Below are 23,911 nucleotides of genomic sequence, written 5' to 3'. Positions count from 1 at the left end.
CACTGTGCCACCAGGGAAGCCCCCTTAGTAAATTTTTTATTGTTCATAGTAATTTATACTATATATTTTTACATATATGAGAATATATCTTTTAGTATCTCAGCTGTGGAATGGTGGTCAAACATTTTGTAGATTTTATATTTTGATACGTATTACCAAACTGCTTTCTATCAGTGATGTACCAATTTACACTTCTACAAAAAGAGTACAAGAGGGCCCATTTCCCCTGTATGTGCTTATGATTTGGTCACTTTTTTTGGGTTTTTTTAAATAATTTTTTTGTTTTGTTTTGTTTTGTTTTGGCTGCGTTGGGTCTTTGTTGCTGCACACGGGCTTTCTCTAGTTGCGGTGAGCGGAGGCTACTCTTCGTTGAGGTGGGCGGGCCTCTCATTGCGGTGGCCTCTCCCATTGCAGAGCATGGGCTCTAGGCACGCGGGCTTCAGTAGCTGTGGCTCACGGGCTCCAGAGCTCAGGCTCAGTTGTAGCGCATGGGCCCAGTTGCTCTGCAGCACGTGGGATCTTCCCAGACCAGGGCTCGAACCCATGTCCTCTGTATTGGCAGGCAGACTCTTAACCACTGCGCCACCAGGGAAGCCCTGGTCAGTGTTTTAAAACTTTGCTAGCTAGATGAAGAATACTGTCTTTTGTTTATTTTTCTTTCATTTCTTTGATTATTAGTGTTATCATGTTTATTGGTCATTTTCTGCTTATTCATATCTTTTCTACATATTTCTTTTATTTATTAGAACTGCTAACCCTTTGTCACATGTTGCACGTTTTCCCATTTGTTTGCCTTTCAGTGTTTTTTGTTTTTTGTTTTTTTTTAAGTCTTAGAAAATCTTTCATGTAGTCAAACAGCAGTATTTTCCTTTGTGGTCTCCTTCTCCATAAAATTATTAGTTTTTAAATCACCTGTATTTTCTTCAGACATTTTCATTGTTTCATTTTTACATTTAAGCTTTAGTCCATCTAAAGTTTATCTTGATATACAGAATGACATAGGAATCCAGTTTGTTTGTTTGCTTGTTTGTTTTTTTTTAACCCAAGTGGCTTTCAGTAGTTCTAATGCTATTTACTCAATAATCCATCTTTTCTTTGAAGAATTTTAAAACATGCTTTATGGGTTAATTGATTAATTTTATGAAAAACACTCACCATGGATCCATACCTCACGCTGTAAGCCAAAGTAAATTGCAGATGGGTCTAGGAGTTAAATTTAAAAAATAAGAAGAAAATGTAATTCCTTATTTATTCTAACTCTTTAAGGGAAGAGAAGTTTGAATCAACTTTAATAAGTAAGATATGCTCTAACTGCAATGCTGTTAGGGCTTGGGCAAGCACATACCAAGGTGTTTATGCTCTTTGACCTAGTAATTCTGATTTGAGGAGGCTACCTTAAGGAAATGGTTCAGAAAGAGGGAAAATAAGTAATGTGTCTAAAGATAGTCCCCGCAAAGGATTTATAATGTTTAGAAGTTGGGCACAACCAAATTCCCTCAGACAGAGAAAGTACTACACAGCCCATGGTGTTTTGACCTGGGGGTAGACTGTGACACTGTCATATTTGACAGTTTTGTGCACTCAGTTTCTGTGCATTGATAAGCTGGTAGAAAAACAGACTCCCAGATAGCTTGCACATACTTCTTCAATATGTAAAAGACTTGTATATGTTCATTTAAGAGATTGGAATAGGATTTGAAGGCAATTATTCAAGAAATATTAAGTATCTCCCGCATCAAGCTTAGCCCCTGCCATAAAGTACATTCAAGTTGGAGTAAAAGACATTTACACAAATAATTACAATACAGTGTGACAAATGTTATATAATAAAAGTATGCATGAGTGTGGGAGCACATAGGAGCTTGGTTAGATGGAAGAACTGGGAGGGTGGGGGGAGGGGTGGGTGGTTTAGGGAAGGATTTACAGAGGGTGAAAAAGTGAAATCTCATTGCTGTTTCAGTTTGGTTTCATGAGCACCCTCATTACTAGTCAGGTTGAGTATCTTTTCATATGTTATGAACTACCTAGTACTGTTCTTTGCCCATTTAACTTTTGGAATATTGGTCTCTTTTTTTTGGCTGCACCGTGTGGCTTACAGGATCTTAGTTCCCCAACCAGGGATTGAACCTGGTCCCTGGCAGTGAAAGCGCCAAGTCCTAACTGGACAACCAGGGAATTCCCGGATGCTATTATTTCTTAATTTCCTGTTTTTTGATTGTTCAGTGCTAATGTACAGAAATACCACTGATTTTTGTATATTGATATTTATCCTACAGCCTTGCTGAACTTACTTAGTTCTGATAGTTTTTTGGTAGATTCTTTAGGATTTTCTATATACAAATTTTGCAAATAGAGATAGTTTTATGTCTTCTTTTCCAATCTGGGTGCCTTTTATTTCTTTCTTTTGCCTCATTGCCCTGGCTAGAACCTCCAGTACTGTTGCATAGAAGTGGCAGGAGCAGACATCCTTTTCTTGTTCCTGCTCCTAGAGGGAAAGCATTCAATCATTCACCATTAAGTATGATGTTAGCTTTAAATTTTTTGTAGGTGTCCTGTATCAGGTTGAGGAAGTTCCCTTCTATTCCTACTTTGTTGAGTGTTCTTATCATGAAGGAGTTTTGGATTTTGCCAAACACTTTTTCTCTATCTGTGAGATGATTATGTGAGTTTTGTCCTTTATACAGTTGATATGGTATATTACATTAATTGATTATCTGATGTTATACCAGCATTTGCATTCCTGTGATAAATCCCACTTGGTCATAGTGTATAATTCTTTTTTATATGTTGCTGGATTCAGTTAGCTGATACTTTGTTGAGGATTCTTATGTCTGTATTCATAAGATATGTTTGTAGTTTTCTCTTTTTTTGTCATATCTTTGCCTGGTTTTGGTATCTAGGTAATATTGGTCTCATAGAATGAGTTGGGACGTGTTCCCACCTTTCCTATTTATTGGAAGAGTTTGTGAAGAATTGGTATTCATTCTTTTAATGTTTGGTAGAATTCACCAGTGATACAATCTGGGCCTGGGCTTTTTTCTTTGTGGGTAGTTTTTTGGTTACTGATTTAATTTCTTTACTTATTATAGAACTATTCAGATTTTCTATGTCTTGAGTCAATTTTAGTGGTTTGTGTCTTTCTACGATTTTAGCCATTTCATCTTAAGTTGTTCAATTTATTGGCACAGAATCATTCATGGTATTCCTTTATAATCCTTTTTTTATTTCTGTAAGATCAGTGGGAATTCTGGGGCGGGGGGATGTGACTTTTGTACTTAGTTTTTAAGGCTGTAGGTTTGAGGTAGCAAACTGGGGTGAGGAAGAGCAATTCAGGAAGAGAAAGGGGCAAGGGCAGTGATAGAGAAACAAGCAAAAACATGACATGTTTGGGGATCTCTACATAGTTTTCCATGCCTAGAGTCTCCGGGCATAAAGGGTAATAACAAGAAGTGAAGCCAGAAAAATAAGCAGATACAGGGTGAAGGCAGCCCTTGGGCTGTTCTAGTCATTTGTGCTTTATCCTATAAGCAGTGAAGGGTTATTTGTTTTGAGCAGGTGAGTGACATGATCAAATATACTTATTGGAAAGATAATTAGCAATGGAGTGGACATGGATTAGAGGAGTGGGGAGTATTGGAGGTAGGGAACCCTGTCTTTTTCTTGCAGGCTTCACCAAAGATTGCAGAAAGTAACCAGCTTCCTCTCTCATTCTGATATTTTTCTCCCAAATCCCTTAAAGCCCAATAGGCCCATACATAGTCTGATTTCTTTACTAAAATTTCAGATCATTTAACCAGCTAATTAGCTACTGTATATATAAAAGTTGCTCATTTCTTAACCATTTTCCATCTCAATTTAACCACTTGCAACACTTCTATTCCTTAAAACACTTCTACTTCCTTAAAGAAAGAGAACCTTCCTTTCCACCAGCATCCTGCTTAAATTGTGAAACCAGTCTTGATACAATCCCTGTGGATAAGGAAACTGGAGTACTGGTATTGGATAGGCCTAGGACACATGCCCATCCCTACTGCCAAGTGAAGCAGTGTAGTGTGATGGGCAGTCCTGCCCAAAATCCAGAGAGAGGGACAGTTGAGATGAGATATGAGGGCCTGATCTAAGAATGTAGTTCACTTTAACATTTATTGGATGTTATCCATTTTCACACTCTTATAAACTTAAAGAAGTTGATAATAAAGTAAAATAGTTACACTCCTTTCTCATGTCTTTTCTCTCTATTTAGGTAGAAGAATAGTGTTTTTATACTCAAATAGAAGATGTTACTATTATTTACATAATTTTACATATTAGATAATTTGGGGAACTAGTTCATAATTTTTCTCATGTTTGGATGGTGAAAATAAGTTTTCAAAACATTTAAAATATATATAATTTCACATTTTAAAATATTTGAGAATGTTAGAGTAGAAAAGAGGTTAACTAGTTTAGCCTCATTATTTTATAGATGTTTTCGTGGTTTTTAATGTCTCTATATTTTTTCTTTTTGTTCTGTATTTCTTCTCTTTTATGTTTAATTAAGTGAGGGAGTCTAACCTAGACCTGATATTTTTGTGAAATGAATTTTAAAATTCTGTTTCTCAATTTTGGAAGGAGAATTCTAAGCATTAAATTGCTTTTTCATGGATTTTTTTTCCCTGTAGTTTAATTGCTTTCAAGTAATTAAAAAGTGTTTATACACTTGACTTCAAAAATTAAAGATTGCCTTCCAAGTTTTTAGGTATATTTTCTTTATTTTAGAGTTCCCATCTTCCTAGCAAGAAGAAAGTAAAAAGACAGCTCTTTATAAGCCAAATGGTTCTTTTTGTCCCATCCAACTTCTTGAGCCTCAGGTGTGAACCACCTACGAAAGATCCCATGTTCTTTCTCTGGTTCTTCCTTGCACCTGTTTTTTCAGAATCCTTTCTATGTTTCTATCTTCTCCCTGAAGGCAAAGAGCTTAGAAGTATCCCAGAATGAATTTTATGTTAATCCATTTACAACATTCTGTCAGTGTAGCATTCTGCTTTGTACCCTCATTTAATAAAAATCTTCTCCTTTTTGTATGCATATAAAAGTTTCCTTCTAGCTTGTTTTAAAGTCATTTGAAGATCTTGTTTTCACTAACACAGGGATATGATAACATTTGCATTTTTAATTCCTTTTACCAGAGTGGGAAACCATGACTGAGAATGAGGAGGTGACATCAAAGTCAAGCCTATCTCAAAGAGCAGATTCTCAGAAAGGAACATCAAAAAGACTTCAAGGAAGTGTTCCCCAGGTTCTTGACTTTGAGGAAGAGTATGAATGGCAAGTTTTAGCAAGTCAGTGGGGAAATGAAACAAGGGAAAGAGATACACTGAAGAAAGTTTCCCTGTGTGAACGAGACAAGAAGAAAAGGACTCCACCAGAAAAACGAGGCCAAAAGTGGAAGGAATTTGGAGAAAGCTTGACTTCGGATTCAGCTTTTTCTGAAAGTTTAATAGGCACTGAAGGAAAGAAGCTTTATAAATGTGACATATGTTGTAAACATTTCAATAAAATCTCTCATCTTATAAACCATCGGAGGATCCACACTGGGGAGAAACCTCATAAATGTAAGGAGTGTGGAAAAGGCTTTATTCAGCGCTCAAGCCTTCTAATGCATTTACGGAACCATTCTGGGGAGAAACCTTATAAATGTAATGAATGTGGGAAAGCCTTCTCTCAAAGTGCTTACCTTCTAAACCATCAGAGAATCCACACTGGGGAGAAACCTTATAAATGTAAGGAGTGTGGAAAGGGCTTCTATAGGCACTCAGGCCTTATTATACATCTAAGGCGCCATTCTGGGGAGAGACCTTATAAATGTAATGAGTGTGGCAAAGTTTTCTCTCAGAATGCTTACCTCATTGATCACCAGAGGCTCCACAAAGGAGAAGAACCTTATAAATGTAACAAGTGTCAGAAAGCTTTCATTCTGAAGAAGAGCCTCATTCTGCACCAGAGAATCCACTCCGGGGAAAAACCCTATAAATGTGACGAATGTGGAAAAACCTTTGCCCAGACCACTTACCTTGTTGACCATCAGCGGCTCCACAGCACAGAGAACCCATATAAATGTAAAGAATGTGGAAAAGTTTTCATTCGAAGCAAAAGCCTCCTCTTACACCAGAGAGTTCACACAGAAAAGAAGACCTTTGGTTGTAAAAAATGTGGGAAGATTTTCACTTCTAAGTCAAGCCTCATTGACCATAAGAGAATGCATAGCAGAGAGAAGCCTTATAAATGTACTGAATGTGGGAAAGCCTTTACTCAGAGTGCTTACCTTTTTGACCATCAGAGACTCCACAATGGGGAGAAGCCCTACGAATGTAATGAATGTGGGAAAGTTTTCATTCTGAAAAAGAGCCTCATTTTACATCAAAGGTTCCACACAGGAGAGAATCTCTATGAATGTAAAGACTGTGGCAAGGTCTTTGGTTCTAACAGAAACCTCATTGACCACGAGAGACTCCACAATGGGGAAAAGCCCTATGAATGTCGAGAGTGTGGAAAAACCTTCATTATGAGCAAGAGTTTCATGGTCCATCAGAAGCTCCATACACAGGAGAAAGCCTACAAATGTGAGGATTGTGGGAAGGCTTTCAGTTACAATTCAAGCCTGCTCGTACATCGGAGAATCCACACCGGGGAAAAGCCCTTTGAATGCAGTGAATGTGGTAGAGCTTTCAGCTCTAACAGAAACCTCATTGAACATAAGAGAATCCACAGTGGTGAGAAACCCTATGAGTGTAATGAGTGTGGCAAATGCTTCATTCTGAAGAAAAGCCTCATTGGCCATCAGAGGATTCACACAAGGGAAAAGTCTTATAAATGTAATGACTGTGGGAAAGTCTTCAGTTACCGCTCGAACCTTATAGCCCATCAGAGAATCCACACTGGTGAGAAGCCCTATGCATGTAATGAGTGTGGGAAGGGCTTTACTTACAACAGAAATCTTATTGAACATCAACGAATTCACAGTGGGGAAAAAACCTATGAATGTCATATATGTAGGAAAGTCCTTACCTCTAGTAGAAATCTTATGGTACATCAAAGAATCCATACTGGAGAGAAACCTTATAAATGTAATGAGTGTGGAAAAGACTTCAGTCAGAATAAAAACCTTGTTGTACATCAGAGAATGCACACTGGGGAAAAACCATATGAGTGTGAAAAGTGTAGAAAATCTTTTACTTCTAAGAGGAATTTAGTTGGCCATCAGAGAATCCACACAGGGGAGAAACCATATGGGTGTAATGATTGTAGTAAAGTTTTTAGGCAAAGAAAAAACCTTACTGTACATCAGAAAATTCATACAGATGAAAAAAACTGTGAATGTGATGAGTCTGAAAAAGAATTCTCTCAGACTTCAGACCTTCATCTTCAACAAAAAATCCATTCTGTAGAGGAATTCTCTTGGCTCCAAAATGCCAATGAGTCCAAGACAGAGATTCAGAAAATCTAGTATCATGTGTCAAATGGAATAGAATCCCTGCCTACTTAAGTAACTGTTGGATAAATGGCAGCATGTGGTTTTTATACGGAAAAAAAATCATGATCACCCTTAGACAAGTATGTTGCATGAGGAAGAAAGTTAATCTAGACTTTCAAGACTACAAAAACATAAGCCAAATTCTAGTTAAATACTCTGTCCCAAACCATTTGTTATGAACCTAGAAAAGGACCTTGGAGCGATCAGAGATTCTGAAGAAATTGGGTTATGTTTTATAAGATGTAATGGTGTCATTGTAAATGACAGCAAAAATATCTTGGTATTAAAAAGTGTACATTTTTGAAAAGGTATATACACATTGTACATTTTAAAGATAGTACTACTGCTAGAGAAAGTTTCTACAGACAGTATGATTAAGACATATCAAACATGGAGTTGGGGCTTCCCTGGTGGCGCAGCGGTTAAGAATCTGCCTGCCAGTGCAGGGGACACAGGTTCGTGCCCTGGTCCGGGAAGGTCCCACATGCCGCGGAGCAACTAAGCCCGTGCGCCACAACTACTGAGCCTGCGCTCCAGAGCCCGTGCTCCGCAACAAGAGAAGCCATGGCAATGAAGAGTAGCCCCTGCTCTCTGCAACTAGAGAAAGCCCGCCTGCAGCAATAAAGACCCAACGCAGCCAAAAATAAAAAACAAAAAAAAAAAAACATGGAGTTGGGTGGGCAAGAGTCTGCTGTTTGAGGACAACTTAAGTACACTGGATTTGGAATCAGAAAACCTAGGTTTGGGTCCTGGCTCTTTCTCTTACTAGCTCTGTGATGTTATTAAGTCAGCCTCTAAGTCTCAGTTTCTCTGTCAGTCAGATATTGGTATAATGCCTGCTTCATAGCGTTGTTGTGAGCATTCAGTAAAAGGATCACGTGAAAGTACTTTATGAAACAATTTAGTTGTCAAAGTTGGATAAAAGAGGTAATGGTCAAAATCTAGAACATGGCATAATGTAATGTTTGTTCATTAAGTTAATATTAGGACTTCATGCACCTCCAAAGATTCATTTTTAGAGTAAGAGGAAGTATGGTGGATAGCTAACTTTGGAATTTTGTACTTTAAAAAGACCTTTTTAAAACAGCTTTTTAGATGTCTAAGGGAGATAATAGATAATATATTAGTTTGTTTTTATGGAAAAAATATTGGCTTATTAAATAGTATGTCCAGCTATTAGTATGATGCCAAGAAAAACTTATTTTTCAATCTTTGGATTTTAAAACTAGCGGACGTAGTGTCAAAATGGAAGGACAGTCCTATGTTGCTTTACTTGTCGACAGGAAAAAATCCTTAACCCCAACCCTTGAGCCGATTATCCCTGCTACTGTCATTCTGAATTCTAATCAGCATTTCATCATTACTGACATACAAATAGCTTGTTACTTAAGAAACAACATTCTGTCCCAGCACTCAACTTACTACATAAGTTGTTTTACACAGAGCCAAGCCCTTCAAAGCTCTGATTAAACCAATTCAGAATCCACCTCTGAGTGGTCAGGCCCATTTACTCCCAGTGAACCAGTCATTCATTCAGTCTGTACCCTTTTGTACATTTGTAAATTTATTTCTTCCTGTATTCTTTATTTGATAATTTTATGTTGTAATTCTCAGAACTCCAGTTCTGTCACTGGAGTATAAATACCTTAATATTAGGATTGTGTTTTCTAATACTAGCAGCATTGAAGTGGTGTGTTGATTATAATAAGTGTTATTAATTCAAGCCCAAAGTCCCTTGAGGGCTGGTTCCTCATTAGACTGAAAGGACCAAGAGTGAAAACTGGAAGGGGTCCAGGTTAAAAGTCTGAAGACCCTATGAGTCAGATTCTGCCACTCTTCCTTGGACAAATGCCTTCATTTCTTGGAGCCTTGATTTCCTTATCTGTTGAACAGAAGGAAGAATATCTACCTCACCAAGTTGTTATGAGGTAATGAATATGAAGATGCTTTATGTCCATACAGAAGAATCACCCCGGATTATGTAATAATTACACAGGGAAAGATGTACTTTAACAATGAAGAGAGCTGGCATTTACCTCTTAATCAGTTTAACAAAATGTAACATTGCTAAGACTGAGACAACTTACATAATGTGCCTCTCCGCATGTAATGCAATAAAGCCAAAAGTATAACCTGAATTTATCAAGCTTCTTAGACCTGATTGCTAGTTTACAGGAAACACAGGAGGCAGAGGAACAAGATAAAAGACACCATGAGAAACAAGTTTAAAACGTGGGATATTGTGTAAGAAAACTACTGGGAGAATCCCCTGGTGGTCCAGTGGTTAGGACTCCGTGCTTTCATTGCTGAGGGCGCAGGTTTGATCTCTCGTCGGGGAACTAAGACCCACAAGCCAAGCGGCACGGCCAAAAAAGAAAAAAACAAACAAACTGGATTCTTCAAAAAGATACAAAAAAAAAAAAGATACAATGAAAAGGGGAGGGGTGATAATTGTTGATGCTGGGTGAATATTGAGAGTTCATTGTACTGCTTTTGTATATGTATGAAATTTTCCATAATGAAAGGTATAAAAAGTGGAGGGGAGGGTTGTTTTTAAAAGATACTAAAGAGCCATAAGATACTGAGCCAGGAATAGACTCACAGATGCCCAATAGATTTTTGACAGGTGCAAAAGCAATTCAGTAGAGGAGAGATAGCCTTTCAACAAATGCTGCTGCAGCAATTGGATAGCCATAGGCAAAAAATAAAAATCACAGCAGGAACTAAGACTAAGCAAAGAATTCTTAGACATATCAAAAGCATGCTCCATAAAAGGAAAAAAATGATAAATTGAACCTCGTCAAAATTAAAATAATTTTCTCTCCAAAAGATTCTTTAAAGAGGATGAAAAAGCATTACAGACTGGGAGAAAATATTTGCAAATCATATATCCAACACAGGATTTGTATCTAGAGTAAAGAATTCTCAAAACTCAGCAGTAGTAAATAGATCCAATTAGAAAACGGGCAAAAGACATGAACAGATACTTATGGCAAATGAAAAGACGTTTAACATCATTAGCCATTAGGGAAATGCAAGTTAAAAATCTGCACAGCTATCAGAGTAGCTTTTTAAAAAAAGTTTTAACACCAAATGCTGGCAAGGATGCAAAGGAACTGAATCTTTTACATTGCCAGGAATGAGAAAAATTACAGCCACTCTGGGGAATAATTTGGCAGTTTCGTATAAAACCAAACATGCACTTGCCATATACCCGGTATTTGCACTCCTGAGCATTTATCCCAGAGAAGTGAAAACTCATGTTCACAAAAAAACCTGTACGTGACTGTTAAAAGCAGTTTTATTTGTAATAGTCAAAATCTGTAACCCAAATATCCTTCAACAGGTGGTTAAAACAAACTGCAGTATATCTATACCGTGTAATACTACTCTGCAATAAAATGGAATGACCTATTGATACCTGCAGTGACTCAAGTGTATTCCAAGAGAATTATGCTGAGTGAAAAAAATCCAATCAAATGTATGGTCACATTTATATAATATTCTAAAGTGACAAAAGTATACACATGAAAGTATACAGATTAGTGGTTGCCAGAGGTTGTGGATAGTGGGAGGGAGCAGGGGAAGAGGGAGGGGTAGCACTTAGGGCGGCCTTGGTGGTGTTGGAACAGTTGTGTATCTTGATTGTGATGGTGGGTACACAAATCTACACGTGATAAAATGACAAAGTGTACACACACATTGTACCAATATCAATTTCCTGATTTTTTAATATTAAACTATGTAAGATATACCCTTTGGGGGAAACTAGTTGAAGGGTATTATCTTTGCAACTTTCTGTAAATCTGTAAATTCAAAATAAAAAGCAAAACTAAAGAGCCGTACCAAATGCAGTGTGTGAAACTGATTTGGAAAAACAAAATTATGAAATATATATTTTAGGACAGTTGGAAATTTGAAAATGACCGGTTATTAGATGGTTTCACGGAATTATTGTTAATTTTCCTACCTGTAATGATGGTATTGTTAGTTTGGAGATTATTCTTATTACTGAAGGATGCCTATTGAAGTATTTGGAATGAAGTGTTTTGATGATTACAACTTAAAAAAATGTCTTCAGTATATAGAGAGGTAAGGCAAACATAGCAAAGTGTTAATTGTTGAGTACAGAAGAAGGATACAGGCATTCGTTGTACCATTCTCTGTACTGTTTGATATTTCCAGAACATTTAGGGCAAAATTATCAGGGCCTTCCACAGAAGGATGCTTTGTAGCTTCAGGCTGTCGGGTGCGCGCCTCGGTTAAGTGGCCTTACCCGGCCTAGGGATGCCCCGCGCTCTGAGGCTCAGTGCCCCAATCCACCTGCACTCTTCCTCTAAGCGCTTTTGCCCCCATCACTGGTCGGTAGCGATATTGGACACCCAACGAGAAGAGAGCACCTCCGAGATTCCTAGAGAGGCTGGCCTGGCGACTTGGGGAGCCGGAAGCCCATCCCCAGGCACTTCCTGTCCGGTCATTGTTCTCGCGCCGGTAGGCGCAGGGGTCCCGGTCGCTCGCCTTCTGCTCCAGAGCCCGCGAGCTCCGGCCGGGCTTCTTCTCCGCGCACGGTGAGCGGGGTTGGCGTGGCCTGGGCGCGAACGTCGGTGGTGAGGGAGGGGCCGTCCCAGGGGTCGCTCGCCCCGTCCTCTCCTCGGGGATCCCAGCCCTGTCTGTCCGGAGGCGGCTCCGCGCCCCGCCACCTCGGAAACTCGGCTCTTGCCTACTTATCGGGGGCCTAGCCCAGGGGAGGCTGGACACGGACCGCCCCAGGGGCCAGGTCGACCCCACAACAGGACTGCGTGGGGCCTGGAGAAGGAGGAGATGCGTTGCCACGTTTGGAACTAGGGAAAGGACATTGAAAGGAAGCCCTTGTTAGGAGACTTTGCTGTGTAGGGCTGGAGGCCGATTAGAGTTTGATCAGCAGTCTGATGATAATACTCAAAGTAGGCAATCTTGCGTATAGATAGGTGAAACGAGTGTTAAGGGCCTTCCTCCCTGGTAGAATTCAGCTAGTCATGGAAATAATAATTCTCCAGAATTAAGATGTGTTGCAGGACTGAAAATATTGCATTATTCAAGAGATGCAGTGTATACAATAAGTTGCCAGTAAGTTAATGTAGGATAAAGTATGTGATCACTTCAGTAGCAGCAAAAAGGGACTTAATGAAATGTAGAACTTTTTTTTCCTAATAAGACATCTAAAGGGGAATAGGAAAATTTCAGTTTCTTCATAATCAACTAAAATGGTAAGGTTATTTTACTCACAAATTAAAAAAAAAAATCTGTTGGCTTGGCTATGATACAGGGGTACTGTTAAGTTGGTGGTGGTATGATTTGGTGCAGTCCTTTTAGAAAGCAGTTTGGGGAACTTCCCTGGTGGTCCAGTGGTTAAGATTCCTCGCTCCCAATGCAGGGGGCCCGGGTTGATCCCTGGGCAGGGAACTAGATCCTGCATGCTGCAACTAAAAGATCCTGCATGTTGCAATGATGACCCAGCGCAGCCAAATAAGTAAATATTTTTAAAAATAAAATAGATTAAAAAAAGAAAGCAATTTGGCAATACATGTCACTCATAAAATCCTTCAATCAGTAATCCCACTATTGTAAAGGAATAACTCAGCAGCAGAAAAAAACTATTTGCATGAAAAGAGTCTTAACAATTATTAAGAAAATAAACTGGAAACAAAAGTCCTTTTACTAAAGCAGTGGCTAATAAATAGGGGCTGGGGACTTCCCTGGTGACGCAGTGGTTAGGGTTCGACCCCTGGTCAGGGAACTAGATTCCACATGCATGCCGCAACTAAGAGTTCGCATGACACAACTAAGGAATCAGCGAGCCGCAACTAAGACCTGGCACAACCAAATAAATAAATACTTTAAAATAAATAAATAGGGGCTGGTTAAGTGAATTATAATATAGCTGTAACTTAGAGTACCATGGTAGAAGGAGGTGGTGCTATATTTACTTATATTGAAACATCTACCTAAGACTATTGTGAAACATAGAAATTGAGTTCAAAAAGCAAACAGTTCAGGTTGCAGTCTTTTGTTCATGCTATTGTCCTTGGTGATAAAAAAAAAAAACCAACCAAGCAAACGAAAAACTTTGCATCGTAATGTCCTTTCTTAAAAAGAAACCATGGTGATAATTGTGAAAATATGTATCCCCATAGTTAAAAAGTTTAAGTCATAATTGTCAGTATGGTTGGAGGTTTTTTCCTTAAAAGAAAGATCTTAAATTCTTTAATAAACAGCGATTATCTCTTTGGAGATGAACCAGGGGTAATTTTTCTTAATCATTTTCTGTATTTTTTAAGTTTACAATTAAAATATATTAACTTTATAATCAGGGGGAAAATCAATAAACATTATATAAAGGTGTTTGTAATGTGATTATTATGGGGATAAATTGCTTGTATACAGTACAACTCCTTCCATCCTCTTGAGGAGTAGAGCAGACACTGTAGCTGTAGTGGTTGCTGCCTAGACACTGGTGAAATTGGCTTGTGGGCGTGGTGGCATCCAGGCAGACCTCTGCTCTACTGCTAACAGTGTTTTCTGATTTCTCAGTAGACGTTACTCATCCTGGCCCTGGGAAGAAACTCAAGAAGAAGCTTTTGAGACTTAAAGATTAGATGGGGCTTAACTTCTGCTGGGCAGCCCCCAGCTATAGGAGTTCCCCTGCTGAGCAGAGAGGATGACTACAGAATTGAGAGAGGCCATGACCCTGGCCCCTTGGGGCCCAGTGACAGTGAAAAAGGAGGAGGAAGAGGAGGAAACCTTCGTGGGTCAGGCATCCAGCCAACAAATGCACTCTGAAAACGTCAAAGTCTGGGCTCCTGGGGAGGGTCCTCAGACAGGCCTCGATGTATCAGAACAGGAGGAAAAGGTAAACAGTGGTCTGGGAGGAAGGAGGAAGGAGACAGCTAAAGATCTCAAGTGATTTCAGAGGGGACTCTATCCCTCTGCTCCCACATCTGTAGTCTTGTTGCCTGGCGAGGGCTCTGGCCTCTAGTTTTTTGCAATATAATTGAAACATTATATTATTTTACTGATGTGACACTCGGTACTTTCTATAAACCAGTACTTCTCAAACTGTGCTACAGTTTGCAATTACCTGGGGAGCTTCTTATAAAATCATGATACCCATGCCATACCTCATGTCAATTAAACCAGTATCTCTGGGGGATGGGACCCAGACCTCTGTATTTTAAAAAAAACTCTTCAGGTGATTTCAGGCAGGATTTGATAACTCTAACCTGTACTTCTCAAACTTTAATATGCATAGGAATCACCAGGGTGTGGGGGAGGGGATCTTGTTAAAATGCAGATTCTGATTCAGGAGGTCTGGGGTGTGGTCTGAGATTCTGCAGGTCTCACAAGCTCCCAGGTGATGGTGATTCTGCTGATCTGCAGACCACGATTTGAGTTTGTGAGGCTGTATGTTTTCAAACACACACCTTTCCATCACTAGCCAAATGAGGCCTGAGGTTCCCCAAAGCCTCTCTGTAATAATATGATTAGAGCCTTGCTTCTTTGATCTTTAGACCTTGGGAAAGTCTACTCTGGAAAATCTCCCCATATGCTCTCTTGTCTTGTGCTCTCACTGGCAAGTTAGGTTTGGGTGCTGAAGTGGACAATGAGATGAAATCAGAGTGATCAGGAGGAAGGTAGCAGGCTTGCTTCTCTGCCCACCCCACCTTGGGAATTAGGGAAGACTCTGGCTTCCTTTTCCTTTTTTTATCTTTAAATGTTTGGTATTTTTCTTTCTTTTTTAAAATTTTTTATTTTATCGTCTCCAAGAACAGGTGCTTATGTTCTCAACCTCAAAGTTAAAATTGTACCATCTCCCAGTGACAGTCTCCTCATAAACCCACCTGTGCCTGCTTGTTTCTAGGGTCAGAGCATGTTCTGGGACATGACTGTAGTCCTGAAACCAACACAGGAGGCGTCTGCTGCATCGACCCCAGGCAGCTCCTCATTACCAGAGACTCTGGCCAAGAGTGAGCTACTGGAGACTCATGGAAACATGACCTGTCTAGGTGAGGTTCAACACCAATTCAGAATCTGACCATTGAGGTTTCTCAAAATCTTTTCAGAGACTGGTGGTCTCGTCTCCTAACCTCAGCAACAGAGAGTATTGAGGTGTTGAAAGTGTCAGGGAGAGCTGGACAGAGGAATACTGAAAGATGCCTATGCATTTGTCACAGGAAATGGCTTATTTTGCACACAGTCTCAAGACACCAGACAAACACAGGTGAACTCCAAATTTACCTTTTAATCACATTTATTGTTCAGCAAGTTTCATATTTATTCACCCATGTAGACACATGTCCTCTTCATATGCTTCGTGTTTATTGTAGCTTGGTGAGCCTGCAAGAGAAGCTGGCTAAGGTAGGAAGGGTCACCTTTTGTGGTGATATTTTGAGGAAATGCCCTGGAGGTGTTCTGTTTTTATAGATCTTTGTGCAGATTCTAGAGGATTTTGAGCACTTGCGTCCGCCATGATGAGATTTAAAGCTAGGTCTTCATGGAGGGTACTGATGGCTGGCTTATCACCTGGTTCTCTAAGCTGGGACTCAGGATGTGTCTGGCTAGCAGTGGCGGAAGCTTGCCTGTGAAGGAGTGACATGTAACTGTGGGTCAACAGTGTGGTAGCCATGAGTCCTGTGTTGTGGAAGCAATCCCTGGATGACTGCCAAGGCCCCTCTGGTACTCATATGCTATGAGTATAGGGCTGTGCCTGAATATCCTGAACCTATTCTCCTCCCTAGCCGATTACTCAGGCATTTGCAAACCAAGTCAGTTTCTTAAACCAGTGTTGTAGGGAAGGCTAGGATTGCCACCTTTCATTTTCTTGTCTCTTCTTTAACTCCCCAAACTCTCAGCAGCTTCTATTTCCCACTTTCTGCTTTCTGCTCCATTGTCTCTGGAGCGTTCCCCTGTGTATCACTTCTTTTCTGTTTCCTTGCTTTATCAGTCAGTCATTTATAGTCTTAACTCCAGCAGCTGCCCCCATCCACCAGGAATGGCCACTGTTTTCTTTCTCTGCTATTCCTAGCCAGGACTCACCTTTCTGCCAGCCATTTCTGTTGTAATAGGTAATGGCGAGGGACTTCCCTGGTGGTCCAGCGGTTAAGACTCTGAGCTCCCAATGCAGGGGGCCCGGGTTCGAACCCTGGTCAGGGAACTAGATCCCACAGGCCACAACTAAGCACCTGCATGCCGCAACTAAAGACCCTGCACGCTGCAATGAAGATCCCACATGCCACAACTAAGACCTGGTGCAGCCAAGTAAATAAATATTAAAAAAAAAGAAAAGGTAATAGCGAGATCACTGAGCTCTAGGAATTGAGAGAGAGACACGAGTGTAGTTGCTGCCCTACCTCTGATAACTCTTTGACCTTGAGCAAGTCCTTTCTCTTCTGGACGCCCATTTCCTATTCTATAAACTGGGGTTCATTCATTCAGTAAATACAGGATTCGTTGGGGGCCTGCTTCCTGGGTGCCAGCAGTGTGATAGGTGCTAGGGATATAGCAGTGAGTAAGAACAGCCTTGCTCTTTTTTAGCTTCCATACAACTGAAGAGAACAGTTTCATCGTGATGATAAAATCGTATAATATATATGAAAGTACTTTGGAAATTTTGATGTTAATGTTTGTGAGTTTTATCTACAGTTTAGTATATATTCATTAATACTGAATTTATTAAAGTTTATACATTTAAAGCCAAGTTTTTAAGCTTTTAAGCATAACTTATTTTTATGTCCTTTATACATCTAGAAAAATTCAGAATATTTCACAAACAAAAAATGTTTTTACATAAAAACCAGGAAAGGAAGGGTGGAGAGGCAGTAGGGGAAAGAGGTAACAGGGAGAAAGTAAGATAAGAAGGAAGAAAAGAAGATGTAATAGCAGTTTTAAACTACAGGGAGAAAAATGGAGTAGATTGAGAAATCGGAACAGTAGTGATAGAAATAACCAGAAAAAGATTAGCCTTTCAGGGTTTTTTGTTGTTGTCGCATTCGGGGCTTTGCTGTATCCAGCGCTCAGGCATTCCCTTTCTCTGACACTGCCCTTCTTTCTGAATGACTGTGATGGCCTTAGCCTGGCAACCAAACGGGGCTGTCCTACTTGCCCAGTATTGGTTTGTGCCTCACAACATCCCTGTCCCACCCACTCATCTTACTGGCTGGAGAGTTGCCCTGGCCTGTGCCAGTAGGATGTCTTTGGACATTAGATTCCCCTGTGCAGTTGCTGCATGACCTGCAGCTCACAGCTGAAGTCACACGCTTCCTGACCTTTATGACTTGACGATCCTATTCTTTTTCTAGGCCAAAAAAATCTGACATTTATTTTTTCTGTTTGCTGTTTCAGGTGCTGAAACCAAGAACCCACAGTTATTGGTTCCAAAAACTGAGATATGTGATGAAGCCGAAAAACCTTTCATAACACCAGGAAGAATCCAGAAAGTTGACTCTCCAGGACCTGAGTTAGGAGAAGGCTGTGAAAAAGGGAACATGTTAAAAAGGCAGAGAATAAAGAGGGAAAAGAAAGATTTCAGACAAGTGACAGTGAAGGACTGTCACATACCTGAAAACTTAAAAGAAGAGGAAGACCAGAAGTGTCACAAATCTGAGGAGAGATACAGCCTTGGTTCTGGCTCTGTTAAAAATCAGAAAAGCCAGCCTGGGCAGAAACCTTTTACATGTAGCGTGTGTGGGAAAGGTTTTAGTCAGAGCGCAAACCTTGTAGTGCATCAGCGAATCCACACTGGAGAGAAACCCTTCGAATGTCACGAGTGTGGGAAGGCCTTCATTCAGAGTGCAAACCTTGTTGTGCATCAGCGAATCCACACTGGACAGAAACCGTATGTTTGTTCAAAGTGTGGGAAAGCCTTCACTCAGAGTTCAAATCTGACTGTACATCAAAAAATCCACTCCTTAGAGAAAACGTTTAAGTGCAGTGAATGCGAGAAAGCCTTCAGTTACAGCTCACAACTTGCCCGGCACCAGAAAGTCCACATTACAGAAAAATGCTATGAATGTAACGAGTGTGGGAAAACATTTACTCGGAGCTCAAACCTCATTGTCCACCAGAGGATCCACACCGGGGAGAAGCCCTTTGCCTGTAACGACTGTGGCAAAGCCTTCACCCAGAGCGCAAATCTTATTGTGCATCAGCGAAGCCATACTGGTGAGAAGCCATACGAGTGCAAAGAGTGCGGAAAAGCCTTTAGTTGTTTTTCACACCTTATCGTGCACCAGCGAATCCACACCGCAGAGAAACCTTACGACTGCAGCGAGTGCGGGAAGGCCTTCAGTCAGCTCTCTTGCCTTATCGTGCACCAGAGGATTCACAGCGGGGACCTTCCGTATGTGTGTAACGAGTGCGGGAAGGCCTTCACCTGCAGCTCGTACCTGCTGATTCATCAGAGGATCCATAATGGGGAGAAGCCGTACACGTGCAGTGAGTGTGGCAAGGCCTTCCGGCAGAGGTCGAGCCTCACCGTGCACCAGAGAACCCACACCGGGGAGAAGCCCTATGAGTGCGCCAAGTGCGGCGCGGCTTTCATCTCCAACTCACACCTCATGCGCCACCACAGAACCCATCTTGTTGAGAGCACATAGAGGACGAGGGAGACCTCCAGGCGCCAGTCAGAACTTCCCGCCCCTGCCCCCCACCCCCCAAGTCAGACACCTCTTGGCTGTTTTCTCCTCCTTGGTGAAAACGAGGCCTGTTCTGTCCTTAAAAGTAACAGTTTTCAGGAGTGCAGTGCAAAACACAAGAGGGGCATTTCAGAGGCTAATTTAAAGAAAATGAAAACGAAGGCCTCAAGGCAAGGATTTTGTTTTCACTTGGTGCCCCAAGTGGTCATGGTGTCTGAAGTGGAATGTGGCTTTCTTAGAAATGGATCATACAGAGCTCAGTGATAAGGATCCCTTTGGGGGAAAGGCATTTTTCACTTAACTTTGTTTTTGAAAACTCTGGTAATTTCTTGGGCAACGGGCAGGTTATTGGTGGAGGTCTGCCTGATGGAATTCCGGAGCTTTGAACCTTGTATTCTAGTATTTTGGGTTAAGCAGCGACTCATTAAGGAAACCACTTGGGGTAGCAGTTCACCAACAACTCACCTATGAACATTTATAGGTTTTCCATTCCCAAGGTAATTAAAAAAAAAAAACCACCCTACTAACCATCTACTGCTCCTAACATGGATGGAAGTAGGAAACATTCGTTTCCCTCGTCGTCTGTACCTCATGAACGTTGGTGTGGTAAAGCTCTGGGGACCTCTGACGAGAGTCTCTTCTGACCGTTTCCCAGCCTGCATGGCCAAGCACTTGAGGACTGATGGAGACAGCCACAGACGCTGCTGGGCTGTGTCCCTTTGCTAAGGTCAACAGCTCTTCCCATAACTTAACCCCAGTTGCCGTTGCATTCCGTTTGAGTGAGACGCTGCTAGCAGCCCCCTTCCCAGATAGAGGCATCAGAGAATAAAGCTTCCCTGGAGGCATGCCCGCTTTGTCTCTGCTCTCATTCTGCTCAGGCCCAGGCGGGGGGCTCAGTTGGGTGTCATTGTCACTTTCTGGATGGTCTTTAGAAGAAATAATGGAGCCCTTCTAATTCTCAGAGGAGCCAAGAGGGAAATGAAAAGAGAGGGAGGAAGCAGAGTGGGATTCCTAAGGTCTTAATTTGTTTTTTTTTTAGAAGTTCAAAGGTATTGGAATATGCAAGCTTTTAGAAGGATGAAGAAACTGGCTAAGGTAAGATACCTTTGTTACCATTGAGCCTTTACTCCTGGAAAAACAATTTCTACAACTATGCAATAGGTAGAGTTATGTAATAATATTGCCTTGTATTTATATACAACTTGATTCTTTGTCTGTGTACCTTCATGTGTAGAGTCATGATACCTGGCACTTACCTCATACTTTCATATAGATCATTACCTTAATCTTTGTAACACTGAAAGAGGTGTTTGCCCCCTTTACCTGAGAGAGGTCATTTAACACAAGACCAAGTAACAAGTGACAGCCTGTATTCAGACCCAGGTCCTAAATCCAGGTTCCCTCTGTTCTTCTATGTTTATCCCATGTCTCACCACCTGTAACCCCACCCAGATCTGTGGGAAAGCCTGAGAAAAGGGTATATAGTCTCATTTTTAGGTGAGGAAGCTGAGGTGACAGATTTGGGGGTTTGCCTTAGGCAGTGTGACCAGCAAGCAGCAAATCTAAGGCTGGGGTTTGTCTCCTGATTTCTGGGTCTGTCTCCACTCCCGCTCTCAGCAAGCAAGAGTGTTTATCATAAATGCTATACCTGGTGAAAGCAGTTGGGGGCACCTCTCGTGCATAAGTCCACGCATTTATTGTATCATTTCTACAAGACTAAATATTAGTTAGCATAGCGTTTTGTAGTTTACAGAGCACTTTCACGTACAGAAGGCATACACAAGAAAGCTTATTAACTTCTTAACTTTTTTTCCCCCTTTAACCACAGTCTTTCATCAAAGCGTGTGGGACAACTTCTCCCAGTTTCACTCTAAATCATATAGACACAAATACAAAAACATCAATACAGTTCAAAAGTAAGAATCAAAAATGCTCATGCCCTCACAGACCCTGATAGTGACTCTTTCTGTCCCCTGTCTGGGAGTGGAAAGACCCAAAGATAACACCACATGTCTCCACTGAGATTAGGAACAAGTTAGGTTTTTCCCCCTGCATGATCAGGAGGCTTAGAGAGGGCGAGCAGGTCTGAAGATTTGGGGTAGATCCGTGACCCTGACCCACCAAGAGGCCAAAAGTGTGCTTTCCTGAAAGGTATCAGCTGGGATTTGTGACCATTAAGATGGTTAAACTGTTTGAGCCACACGTTGTGTATTTATCCTCGTAATTGAATACTCAGTCATGACTGATTGTGATCTCCTGGCTAGAGATTTCTATTCATAGGGAGTTCAGAAGAGCTATCCAGGTGATTGTGATATAAAGCCAGGTTTGGGAATCACTGAACCACCGTTTTACAGCAGTGGTTTTTAACCTTGGCTGCATGGTAGAATCATCTAGGACATGTGAAAATTTTTCCATTTTAGGCCTCAGTATTTTTTAAAACTTAGGGGAATGAGCCACTACAGGCAAGTAAAACCTGCAGGCCACAAATGTGTGTGATCAAAGGTGGAGGGGAACTCCAGTATAAGGATCTGGATGCGCATTGTTCTGTTTCAGCAAAACAGGACAGTAACCACATTGCCTTCTGTGCCTCTGACAACCCTTGGCTGCTGGGACTCTGTGACCTAACTTCCTGTGTTTGTATTTTAAGTGAATATACGAAACATTTTACTTATATGAGCAAACCAAGTTCTACGTAACATGCTTTTCTGTTCCTCATTCAACAAAATGACTTTTTACATTTTTGCTTATATTTCATCTCCAGGTTTGGGTTTCCACAAATCTGCACCCAGGCTCAGGACCCCCGATCCTACACAAATCCTGTGAGCCTAGTAGGTTACTAGACAGATCAGTTCCTTCCCCAACTCATAACGACTTTCCCTCCCAATTAAATTCCAGCCCTCAAAATAAATTACCTCCCACTTTTTTCTACAGGGTTTCTGATAGGAGAGGAGTGACTACCCTTTGTTGTCAGACTTGGCTTAGGTTTTCCTTTTCCTTGGGGTCATCTCCCTTCTTTCTGGGCTGGTCTTGCCAGAAGTAGATGGGAACTCTGAAGCCCCATTTTCTTAAGTTGCCAAGAGCTATCAGTCTTATAGCTCTCAGACAAAGAGTCAGACCTAGTGATGAGCATTAAGGGTAGAGCCAAGAAGTCTGTTTTTACCCTCAAATGAGACCTACAGATGTATGTTACGTGGAGCACAGGGATGAGAAAGTGAAATCATGTACAGGTGCTTTGGAGGCTCGGTGAGGAGAGATTCTTCATCAGCACACGTACACACACACCCCTCTCAAATACAATTGGCTGTGAATTCCTCTAGGCTCAGGAAGCTAGTCCTTTCTCTATGCTCTAGATCCCCTACCTCCCCTAGGTGGTTGTCCCTCTCCCACTTCTGTCACTTCTCCTGTTGTGTGCCTAACCTTTCTGAGGTCACAGCCCCTTTGAGAATCTGATGGAGGTTGTGGACCCTCTTTAGGAGAAACTCGGATTGCACTCTCAGTTCTGTGCTTATTTGTGGAGGCATATAAATTCCCTGAGGCCAATCCGTGGAGCCTCCAGGGCCTCAAGTCACACCTGGGGATGCACTACATAATCGCCCTCACATGCTACAAAATGGTGGCTTTTTTAAAAAATGAGGTCAGACTACGGAATCTCTAAGGATGTTGCCCAGATGCATAACCTTTTCAATCTTGCTTCTCCTGGCTTCCCACCCTCAGCAAATGGTGGCATTATCCAGCACCCAGACTGGAAACCCAGGAGGCATTTCTGGCTTCCGATGTATCATGCGTTCATTACAAAAATATTTATTATGCGCTCTCTTTGTGGCAAACACGGTGCTAGATCCTGGGTTGCCAAAGCAAACAAGGTCTACCATACCCCCTTTTCATGTCTCTCATGGGAAAGATGTCTGGATCCCTCAACATGATTTACTGAGCTCTTACCAGCCTCATCGCTTCGCTTCACATGCACCTTTACTGCAGCCTAGGGCACGTGCTTGCTCTTTTCGTGCCTTTGCTCACACTGTCCTCGGTGCCTGTGATACCTCACCACCACGCCCCACAGCCCCTGTCTGCTTTGCCTAACATTTGGTTTCTTTTAAGATTTGGCTCAGGCCCATCTCTGGGAAACCTCTGATTGCCCTGTGGCCAAGAAGTATATTTAGAAGTATCGAAGAGCATGATATTTGTATCCAGAGTTTTACTTTATGCTTTAAAGTGAAAAAAGTCTGGATTCAAAATTGTGTATATAGTACAGTTCTCACATAATGTTGTTATGTACACTATATACTATGAGAAAGTATATAGATAAACATGAAGGAAATATAAGAAAATGTTATAAATGGTTGACTTGTTCAGAGCCATACAAATGGTAAATTGCAGCGCCTGGGCTCAAACCCAGGTCCTAGGGATAATGGAATTATGGGTGATTAAAAGTGTTTTTTTTTAAGTAATTTCCATATTTTTTATAAGGAACAAAAATTTTATAATCAGAAAAATAAATTATTTATTGTAACTACAAATTTAGTTTTATTGTATTAACTGTAAACAGTATCTCAATTCTCCATTTTGTAGAATGGGGGATGCACCCTGCTTCTGTCTCCTCCCCTTGTCCACCTCTCTGCCTCTGACAATGTCAAGTCTGATAATTCTTGAATTCTGTTCTGAAACCATAGTCTTTTATGCTTTGTTTATTGATTTGTTCTGAAAGTTGAAATAAACAGCATGAATGTTA

At 41.0% G+C, this 23,911-nt stretch overlaps 2 protein-coding genes across 11 annotated transcripts in view; both read left to right on the top strand.

Moving 5' to 3' along the window:
- The window catches only part of LOC118904515 (zinc finger protein 197), a 22,999-nt gene extending 8,834 nt beyond the window's left edge, over positions 1-14,165 (top strand). For 6 of the 8 annotated variants that reach the window (XM_036870730.1, XM_036870731.1, XM_036870729.1 and 3 more), the window contains one exon: positions 5,169-7,903. In XM_036870730.1, the coding sequence (XP_036726625.1) occupies positions 5,169-7,486 (2,318 nt within the window). In that variant the 3' untranslated portion in view covers positions 7,487-7,903. Of the gene's footprint in view, positions 1-5,168; positions 7,904-14,083 lie in introns of those variants that run through there. The other 2 variants (XM_036870735.1, XM_036870737.1) reach the window with 2 other exon arrangements.
- Positions 12,017-23,911, top strand: ZNF35 (zinc finger protein 35). 3 transcript variants are annotated; one of them, XM_036870741.1, is made up of 4 exons: positions 12,017-12,081; positions 14,087-14,402; positions 15,411-15,555; positions 17,891-23,911. In XM_036870741.1, the coding sequence occupies exons 2-4, from the start codon at positions 14,211-14,213 to the stop codon at positions 19,141-19,143; spliced, it is 1,590 nt and encodes a 529-aa protein (XP_036726636.1). In that variant the 5' UTR covers positions 12,017-12,081; positions 14,087-14,210; the 3' UTR covers positions 19,144-23,911. The 3 variants fall into 3 exon arrangements, 1 of the variants encoding a protein (XP_036726636.1); XR_005022009.1 differs by lacking the exon at positions 12,017-12,081 and having other exon boundaries at positions 14,186-14,402; positions 17,891-19,679; positions 20,222-23,911; XR_005022010.1 differs by lacking the exon at positions 12,017-12,081 and having other exon boundaries at positions 14,186-14,402; positions 17,891-20,277; positions 21,944-23,911.

Source organism: Balaenoptera musculus, chromosome 11 (assembly GCF_009873245.2).
Source record: "Balaenoptera musculus isolate JJ_BM4_2016_0621 chromosome 11, mBalMus1.pri.v3, whole genome shotgun sequence".
Classification (NCBI taxonomy): Eukaryota; Metazoa; Chordata; class Mammalia; order Artiodactyla; family Balaenopteridae; genus Balaenoptera; species Balaenoptera musculus.
The sequence above is the reverse complement of the archived record's forward strand: the minus strand, read 5'-3'. Positions and strand labels throughout refer to the sequence as shown.

What these genes read in the sequence shown, in the direction of transcription:
- ZNF35 (XM_036870741.1), top strand. Translation starts at nt 14,211, where the DNA reads ATGACTACAGAATTGAGAGAGGCCATGACCCTGGCCCCTTGGGGCCCA. An exon ending in TATCAGAACAGGAGGAAAAG is followed by an intron (nt 14,403 to 15,410) that starts GTAAACAGTGGT and finishes GCTTGTTTCTAG; the next exon opens with GGTCAGAGCATGTTCTGGGA. An exon ending in TGGAAACATGACCTGTCTAG is followed by an intron (nt 15,556 to 17,890) that starts GTGAGGTTCAAC and finishes TTGCTGTTTCAG; the next exon opens with GTGCTGAAACCAAGAACCCA.